The sequence below is a fragment of the Halyomorpha halys genome, unplaced genomic scaffold (genome assembly GCF_000696795.3).
Source record: "Halyomorpha halys isolate HHAL.00 unplaced genomic scaffold, Hhal_1.1 Scaffold1099.1, whole genome shotgun sequence".
Lineage (NCBI taxonomy): Eukaryota > Metazoa > Arthropoda > Insecta > Hemiptera > Pentatomidae > Halyomorpha > Halyomorpha halys.
This window is the reverse complement of record NW_027106720.1, coordinates 21,080-31,433: the sequence shown is the minus strand read 5'-3', so window position 1 is coordinate 31,433 and position 10,354 is coordinate 21,080. Positions and strand designations below refer to the sequence as shown.

Genomic DNA, 10,354 nt, shown 5'->3' with positions numbered 1-10,354 from the left:
GAGTAGTAGTAGGTCCTCCATATACTAATCTGGCCCATAATGCATCAAAGGCGATACAGTCTATGATGATGTGCTCGGCAGTCTCCGGAACACCACAACTAGGGCATAGGGGGTCCGTTATCCATCCCGTGGCCATGAAGCTTGGCTCGAAATCCCCCATGCCCTGTGAGAAATTGAGAGAGCCATTAGTATGGGAGGACCCACTTAGCTTCCATCTGTGACCGAACGGTGGGGAAATATTTCCTTAAGGTAGCGCCTTTTAGGCTTGTCATCCAACGACGGTTCCATTCTTTAGTTGGACTGTGTCTTGCTAGAGGCCATTTGCAACTTTTTCCTCTCACACCATTCTCCAACCAGGGTGGCACAATGTTCTGCTTGCTGTTTTAGGCCGGCTCTGCAATTAGAGGGCACCACTGCAGCCAGATCGTCGACGTAACCAGTGGCTGGGAACCGCTCTTCCTTTAAGACTCCCAACAACTCTTCAAAAATCAGCTTCCATAGTGCTGGGCCAAGTACTGAGCCCTGAGGGCATCCGCTCTCTATGGAAGCTTCTTCATAAGAGCTACCTTTAATATTCACACGTCTCTCCTCGAGGTAGCTCCTAATCAAATTTTATAAGTTGCTGGGGGCTTTATATTTCTGCAACTGCTGGAGCAAGAGGGGCCACCAGACGCTATCAAAGGTGGAGGGTATGTCAAAGAGCAGCAACATGACATACCGCTCCTCCCTCTGTTCAACATTTGCTTGCACTCGCAACAGAGCATCAGTGGTTCCTTTGCCTTTTGTGGATCTGTATTGCAGTGGGTGACTTGCTCTTGTCTGCACCAAACTGGTGCTAGTTTGGTCATGATAAGGTGCTCCAGAATCTTGCTCATCACAGGGAGGAGACATATAGGTCTGTAGGACTTAGGGAGCTGTTTATCCCTGTCCCCTCCCTTGTAGAGGAGTCTCAGATCGACAATCTTCCAGCTTCTTGGAAAGTATCCCCTTTCCAGACAGTCATTGTAAATATCAAGAAGCCTTTCTTCAATATAGGGTATACTATTCTTTAGGATCGCCGCGTCTATAGCGTCAAGTCTGGGAGCATGGCCAATACACAGATCATGTATGTCCCAAGGTGAACACAGGTCCATACCAGGTGGGTATTCTGTGGTGCGTCTCACAAAACCTTCCTCTTCATTGTCCAGGGACGGATCATCCCTGAGGTAAGTCACCTCAATGAAGACATTAGCTGCCTCTTCAAGGGTGGTTGCCTGGTAATCTCCATGCTTAAGGGCTGCCAACGTCTGAAATGGAGTCAATTTGCCAAGGGCCACCCTATACAGAATACCTCCAGAGATTCTTTGTAGACTCTTTAACGATATTGTCTCATATAATACATCAAAAGACAGACCTTTGTGGTCGGAACTTGTCTTGGATCTGAGGGTCCAATTGACAATGTATCGTATCAATGTTGGCGAGGCCAGAGTCACATCTATCCAGCTTTCCCCATTGGTCCTGAGAACGTTGGGCCAGTGGAGGGATTATTTATAATGACAAGCTTGCTTCTCGCCATGAACTCCCCAAGTTTATCACCCCTTCTATCAGTCCGGATTGGATCATTGGATCCCTAGACCGATATGTGCTTCCTTTGGTTCAAGGGTGCATTTGCTCACAAACAGTTTATTGGACACTCCTTTAGTACATGGCCACTTGTTGCACACCATATACAAACCTCTTTACATATGGCCTTGGTGTGTCCATAGCCCTGGCACTTTTTACAGCACGGGGCGTCGAGGTGATCTTTGAAGGTCATCGACCACCACCCTCCATCAACACTTCCCATTTCTAAAAGTTGGAACCTTACCATGAGTTGCACTCCTAGCACCCAGTTCTTAGTAAAGCCATTCCTAGTCACAGTGGAGAAAAGCGGCTGAAGATCATCATTTACCAATGGAGTGGGTATCAACTTCTTGGTTATTCTTCCCCACAAAAATCAAACTAGTTCCTCTGGGTTCCAGGTGTGAGGCATACCCCTCACCTCAATCCTAGGTTTCCTCCTCAGAGCTATCTTAGCTTGTAGTCCTCTGTTGCAAAGTTCTTGCCACCCAATAACATTGTTAGCATGAGAACTGTCATCCAAGCGAACCAAGAGAGCAGAACCCGACTTGGTCGCACGGACGATTGCTGCTTCCATGCCAATTTCTATTGTAATCCATTTATGATATCAACTGTGGTCTTACCGGCCCCACTGATAGTGACATAAGTTGGCTTCAGATTCTGGGTAGGCTTGGATGGTTAGGATTTAACAATCTCTGCCATAGTCTTAGGTTTTGTGTGCGCCGTGGAATTGTTTAGCGAACATGCTCGGATTGAGCTTGCTCGCTTATTGGTTTTATTCTTTCAGCTGAAGCTGATTTTTTAGCTTTTTTCTTATGACCTCAGTGGAAAGGCGTAGGATGAGATAAAATATCACTGGGGCCTTCAGCCGCTGCTTCTTTTATTTCCCTCTGTTGTTCTACAGCCACAAGTCGCTTGTTAGAGGATCCTTCCATGAGTTTTGGCACAGACTGCTCAACAATAATCTGGGTAATCATTGAATGGACACTCGGAGAAGCGAGCGTCTCTTTTACAGCCCTTTGGACAAGGGTAGAGACATTTCCAAATATTTCCTGATATTCCTTTGTTTTCTCATGCCTGGTTTCAATTACATCATGTAGAACTGAAACTTACTGTTGATGTAGTTCTGAACTTTTGTGCTAACGTTCCTGTCAGTATTTTTAAAATAATTTCTCAGGCTCTTCTGGATTAATTTCACCTTTTGGAGTTCAGAATTACATCCAGCCTCTTCAGATACTGCAGAAATATCGCCCTGAGAACCTTTCCTAGCCCGTTTGGCATTAGACCTTAATAGCTTTAAAGATGTTTCTTCTTCAGCTTCTCTCGCTTCCTTCTCTTCGATATTATGTCCGTTGGGCCTAACCTCAGTCATTTGGTCACTGATTTGCAGTGTCCCTTTTACTCACTAATTACAAAAGTTCACCCTAGTCCACACTTGGTTTAAAACTCAAATTGTCCATACTAACCCTACCATTTCCAACTAGGGAAAAAATAAATAAATAAAATAAAAAACACTGCCGTAATAAACGCTTGTCAGAAAGTCGGAGCACCAATATTCACCAAGCTATGTCGGTAACCCTTGTCGCATCCCCCACCAAAAATACTTGCACTTCAGGGCTTGGAACATCTTGTTCAATCCTCCATGATTCATTTTACCCTAATGTTATGCGAGGGTAACTTTCTTCTGACGTTCCTCGTCCCTAACCCTTTCTACCATCAATTTACATTGAATGTATGGTCTACTCCTATCTGTTCCACCCGCCACAGTCTTTTAATTTTTTTTTAAATGGTCTCATTCTTTTACCATATTCCAGGTTGTTTCCTCGTCCGTTTGTATCTGGTTAAGGATGCCATGCTTTGCCCTGTATACTATGGGTGCTTTGAGTTCTTCTGCATCTCCACCATCTAGCAGTCTTCTCTTTTTTGGCTTGTTTCCTCCCCATTGACCAATCACCCCTTTTTATGCAATGGCTCTGCTCTCCAGGCTCCTGGGTGAATTTCTCCAGATCCAAGATTGCCTTTCTCAATTCCTGTGTGGTCGCTGTTTGTATCTTAATCCACCCCAGGGCATTGGAGAGCATGTACTTCCGGCATCGTAAGTGCAAGAAGAGGTGGCATTTCCTCTTGTACTGGTAGAACCTCGACCATTGGCTGAGCTACGATCTATGGCTGAGTCACTGACTGTTCCGCAGTCACTGTTGGGATTATGTCTCCCTGACTATCCTCATTCAAGACTGGGATCTTACTATTGGGCTCATAACTTAAGAAATTAATAATAGAAGAAAGAAGAAAAAACAAGAGTAAAAAAAAATAATGAATGTGCATACCCAAAAATAACTTTTTACTTACCCAAATGTCCCAGGTTTCAGCACCAGTTATGGTAAGTCTCAGGAAATAACAAAAAAAAAAAAAATTGGGAGTGTATGATGCACGCAAATGGTATTATAACCTATATCTGTACATAGGGAAATAGGTATTATAACCTATATCTGGTGTCATCATACCTTAAATTTAGGTGAATGAGCTAAAGAAAGATAAATTTATATATATGTACTGTAAATTAATTTGTTTAAATTTGACTGTAATTTACTTATTTTAGTAAAAATTATTTTTTCATAACAAAATTATAATGGTTTGTTTTTGAGTGATAAATTGTTAAGTACAGTCCCATCCGGATAAACCCATAACTCTACCTGGAGAAATATACGAAAATTTGAATCAAATGCTACCTATTTCAGATATTTTAGACAAAGGTTCTAGGAAAAACTTTAGAGGCAATAGGCTACTTATTTCATAGGATCAGTTTTAGGAGGTTACAAAATGTAGTTAAATTTGAGACTTTGAAACCTAAAAATTTTAAAACTGAGTGTGATGTCAAATTTTGCCAGTTAAGAAATATTATAATTATTATTTATAAAATCATATTTTTATTTGTCGAGAAACATTATAAAAAGTAAATGTATTTTTGCGTGATACCAATAACAAAAAAACAATTTTATTGTAGTACAAAAGTAACCAAAAATATGCACGCCAAGTCTACAATAATCACAACTGTTCTTTTTTTTCGTTTTACACTCCTCTCCAGAGAAACATTGTTCACAAACAGACTGATCAAATTAATCGGTTATCTATCTTTTCTCTCCCCAAAGAGATAACCTCGTTACAATATAAAAGAATTATATTTATGGATTTAAGTAAATAAAAATCAGATAAAGAAAAAATTGGTGAATTAAATAAAAGAATATAATAGTAAATTATTGACATATCATTGAAAGACATCAGTATATTAATATATCATTTTGATTTCCCAATTCTAAATGCAGTCTGTATATATTTGGTTGGAGTTTTTAAAGGATTAACACAGATTGGTGTTAAAGCTCGTGGCTCATTCCTTTTTTCCTGGCCATACCTTGTCTATGTGGCCACTAGCAGCATATTTGGCCTCCTAGATTACAAGATTGGTAGTATACCTAAATCTCAGATACTTAATACTGAATTCAACAAAGCCCTTAGTTTCATTGACCACCATCCAGTAGGGTGAATCCAATGTCCGGGTAAGGTTCTGTAACCCAGTTCATTAATTTTGTCTCTGATATGAAGCTTTTTATTATACTCCTCTTATGGTCTTCCTCAATCGCACTTTATGTGGACTTTATATAACTCTTTGAAGTGGGAGGTCTGCCTATAACTTATAATCAGGATCTCCTCTTCCAGGCTATCTTGGTTTCAGTTCCTGTAACCTGAAGGTCATTATGCTGAAACTAGATTCATAGCCTGGATGTCATTTTCAACATTAATGAGGATGCTATCTTTTTTTTTTTTTTTCCTCAACATTCAGGCTTAATACCTCTGACAAAGGAATGTACTTTAATACCTACCACCCAGGTACTCTTTCCTTTCCTTCTTTTCCTTACAGTAGATACCTCACAATATTAGTTAAAATCTTCATTTTTCTCTGAGCTAGTGCAATTCTTGTTTAATTATTTATTTTGTATACATGAATGTAAATCAGTCACTGATTCTTATTGCCTATAACTTTTAAGTTTAAGAATCTTGCATTCTTATGCATATTGCTCTTTTTCAATATTATTTGTTCTTAATATTTAACATGTTATTATTTAGACATTATAAGTTATTTACTACTTTAATTAAATTTATAAGTTTAATAATTTTCAGAAACTATGGTGAATGAGCTAAAGCAAGATAAAGAAAAATCAACTGAAACACCACTATCAGCTGATCCCAATTCTGGTGACAGTGAAGCCTCTGATTATGATGGTTGGGGTGACAGCAATTGTGAAGGATGGGATGATATATCTGTAAATACAAGTTATTTTTAAGCTTAACTTCGCTTTTTTTTTTTTTAAATACTATAATTGATTATTAGGAACAACTTGTTGTTATGTAAGATTTTTTTTTAATTCATTCAAACCTGGATGATTACTATTTCTAGGGGCCATAAAATATGTTTCAGTTAAGCTAGTATTTTGAGAATCTTTTACTTAATGTATTTTTTGTTAGTTTTTTTTTACTTACCTTTATATGAAATATATAGTAAGGGAAAGTAATAATATATTATAGGTTTAATCTATGAATAAAATTTCTTCAATTTATAATGAATGTATTTTTTATTAAAAAATACTTTAACACAGTAGGGGAAAGTATTGCGATCGTGAAATATTTAGAATTCAACAGAGGTTTTGAGTTTTGAGGTCCTCTTAGTCCAAATAACCAGGTTTCACAAAATGGTGAAGACTTTTTAAATCCATGCTCTTCTGAATATTTATATTAAATATTCCATCTTCATTTCACTATGTAATATATTCTTGATTTCAGTATGTTAAACCCTTTAAAACCTGCTTCTGTAAATAATTGCTCCTAAGTTCACACAAAAGATGAACTTGTCTTCAATGTAAAAATATTTATTTATTATTTACTTCATGGGTGTTACTCATGGTATACTATTATATTGTATATTTTTAAATAAAGGTGATTTTTTGGGCAAAGGAGAAGAAAGTAAAATGCAAATTTATTCTGCTTATTGAGAAACAAAAAAATTCAGTTAAATAGTTACATAACTTACTTTCCTGTTTGTAAAACCACTAGTATTTATTGGTGATAAATTCAATTTTTTATTTATGACAAGTCATTAGAGCCAGAGTATCATAGAAATAAAACTTGAGTAACCATTTTTTTTTTTCAGGAGGTATTACCAACAAAGAAAATTGTAACAGATAAAACCCAAGAAAATGCACCTAGGAGAAACACTGGTCCCATGAAACTTGGCACTCGTTTACAGAAATGATTGATATTATTTATTATTTTCAAAATAATTTTTTTTTTTTATAATTGTAATTATTGTACAAATGTAAAAAGTTATGTGTGTATTTATGTTAGCCTACGTATTTTATTACTAAAAGTTTTAAAATACTAGTAGACTCAATATACTAATTTGTATTACATTTTGGTTGCATATGTTACCTAAGCCCATAATGCTTTGTAAAAGATGAATAATAAATATTATAAACATTAGTAAAATTTTGTCAGTTTTCTTGTAAAAATATCAATAATGTGAAGATTTATTCATAGCAAATGTTGTTCTAAACAACTAACAATATTTTAATAAAAAAAATTAATCTCATAGAATTATAAGATTAATTGATTAACAATTACTTCCAATTTTGATTTAAAGTGGATATATTTTGTATAGCTATTTGTTAGCTATTAATTTATATTTTTCATCATTCCATATGTTATTCTCATGATGTTGCTTAAGTTTTCAATTTTCCAGTTTATATCAGTTATGTATTATGATTTTTTTTTTATCAACAAGTAAAACTGAATGTGTTTTTCAAATATAGTTTTTGAGGAACAACCTAGATAATATTTATTAAGCTCCTCTTTATTCTTGAATAGTAGATTATAAGTTTTTAAGTGTGGCCCTAAATTGAATGATACTGATGCTATATTTTGCTACTGAAATTTATAGCATTTCCAAGTCAAATTTAACTTTAGCAGCTTCAGATGTAACTTTTTCTATTTGGAATGTAGTAATTTCCAATTCAAGTATAACTCGGTTTGATCAATCAATTCAGAAATATTTATGTTAATTATTTTTTATCAAAAAATATGTATTTCAATTTCAATAATGATTCAAAATCATTTCTGCAAATTTTCCACCAACTGTTCCGCGTATGACTATCTCATGTAACTTCTCAGAAAACTTAGTTACCATTTCTTCTGTCTTTAGGCCTTCTGTGTTCCACTGCTCGTATCGGATTTGTTGTTTCTTTGCAGTACATTTTATTCTTTGGTAGAGTTCATCATAATGAGGTAATGATCCGTGTTAACATCATATCTTCTATATGATCTTATATCATTTATACAATTAAAGTTTTTGGAGGATACCAGCACGTGATCAATTTGACTTGCTGTGTTGCCATCCGAAAAGTGCTATGTTTCTTTATGGACATTTTTATGAGGGAACATAGTGCTCATAAAGCCGTAGATTTCGATGTTGCAAAGCTTACCATTCTGTATCCATTATCATTAGTTCTATGGTGTAAGCTATGAACTCCTATGGTGGGTCTCAGCTCCTTTTTCCTTACCAACCTGTGCATTAAAGGATCCCAACACGATTGTCATATTTTAACTGGGACAAGTACTATATGCATCTTCCAATTGTTCATAAAAGATATCTCTCTCCTCTTCATCCTTCTCTTCTGTAGGGCCATGAAGACATATTAAACTAATGTTCCAAAAATTACCTCTAATGCGTAGTTTGAATAGCCTTTTGTTAATTGGTTGGAAATCGAGGATTGAGAATTTTATTCAATTCGCGATCATAAATGCAACTCCAAATTCATGCCTACTTCACTTCCACTATATAGGGTTATGAAATTCTTTCTCTTTATATCACCTCTTCTAGTCCATCTCATCTCCTTTATTGCCAGATGTTCAGAGAAGCCTTCTGTGACACATCAGTAAGCTCTATAAGAGCTCCAGCTCTGTACAAAGTTCGTACATTCCAGGTTCCTATTTTATATGTCTGTTTCCGAGGTCCATGTCGTTGCCGTGAATCAATCCTACATCCGAGGCTTCGTTGAGTGTTCGTAACAATAAGGTTTTTACAATTCATGGGGAGTTGGCCCATGAATTAACCCTCCTCCTTTATCCAGGCTTGGAAATGGCAATGGCCCTTGTGTAGCTATTTCCATTGGCAAAGTTATTCATTAAATACTTCATAATAACTTAAAATTAATGTTATGAATTGGAGACATTAGTGGATGAAGGTGTTATGTTACAAATTTAAAGTTTAAAGTAGTCATGCCTTTTCTCTCCAGCTCCACTTCCCATTCCACTACAGCTTGCTGAAGATTTTGGATGGAGTCCGCTATGAACTATATCATCAGCATAGAGAAGTGTCTGAGCAAGTACTGTTCTTAAGTTCCATTTCCCTACTACTGTCCGTGTCATCCTTCTTTTACATATTTTCAATACCTTGTCCATCAGAACAATAAAGAGAAGAGGGCTTAGACTATCTCTAAAACAAAAAAATCAATTTTCCAAAATTTGTTTCTAGAACCTTCAGCGAGGTCGGTCTATGAAGGAGCACTCTGGGCTTTCCACTTCTAGGACAATTCTTCAAAAGAATGTCATGCATTAGTCTTCTTCTCTATAATCAGCAACTAACAGGCCTGTATGACTTTGTAATAAGTTATATCCAATTCCTTGTAGCTTAGTCTTATGTCTTTTATTTTCTTTGACATAGCTGGACTGACTTACTGTTTATCTTCAATATCATTGAGGCCCAACATGGAGATCCTCATATCCAACATTTGTTGCTATGGTTGGTGAAGTTTTTATCACATGTATACAGCTTTACACCCTCCTAGATTTCCATGTGTCCTTATTTTCAATGATTTTGATGACAATTTTGCAATTTTGAAAATTAGAAAATTTGTGAATATTTACCTCATATATAAAAGAAAATAAAACTACATTATATTGTTCAATTATTTGTGTCATAATGAAGGTTAGCGGTATATATAATATAGTATATTCTTGTTCTGGAATAGCTGGGAAAAAATGTTGATTGTTCCAAAAGTGTTCCATTCATCTCCATCACCCCTAGTTATTTTTTAAATTTAGTTAGCATTGAGAAACTGCTACAAATTTTAACTGCCATAGAGTACATTTTTTGTCTTGGAAACTTTCAGCAGGATTATTTAAAGGTGTCAAGTTACTGAGGTTTACCAATACAATATTTTGGTGTACAGTTGGACCCTAACATGTGAAAGTTTAGCAATCATGAATTCAACATTCAAAGAAATATACAATGTCTAAAAAGGTGTTATTTCAATATTTCCAAATATAAATTTTATAATGCTTGAGAGGTAAATTACTTGCAATTCTCAAATAAAGTGTCAAAAATTGATTTGGAATGAGTTTCAAAAATCTACAATATGAAAGCTGGTGACGATAAGAGTTATGCTTGTTTACCTTTAGACTGAAATAAGGTTGTTAATCTCAGTTGTTTGCAGGGGGCAGGGGTAAGAAATTGAAATATAGTGCCTCACTTGAAATCCTATTAAAAGATTAACAATAGATGATCATGCTTTAATTATCTATTTTTTTTTACAACTAAACTAATTGTCATCAGATATACATTTATTTTATTATATTTATTTAGTCTCTTGTCAAATTCGGCCCCAAATTAATAAGACACTCGTTTTCATATAGAGGAACTTCCTCA

At 35.7% G+C, this 10,354-nt stretch overlaps 1 protein-coding gene across 1 annotated transcript in view; it reads left to right on the top strand.

The window, feature by feature from the left end:
• Positions 1–7,061, top strand: part of LOC106688287 (N-terminal kinase-like protein) — a 52,258-nt gene extending 45,197 nt beyond the window's left edge. Inside the window, exons 14-15 of the mRNA XM_014432675.3 lie at positions 5,776–5,918; positions 6,803–7,061. Coding sequence (XP_014288161.1) covers positions 5,776–5,918; positions 6,803–6,904 — 245 coding nt within the window. The 3' untranslated portion in view covers positions 6,905–7,061. The remainder of the gene's footprint in view (positions 1–5,775; positions 5,919–6,802) is intronic.
• Positions 7,062–10,354: the final 3,293 nt, after the last annotated feature.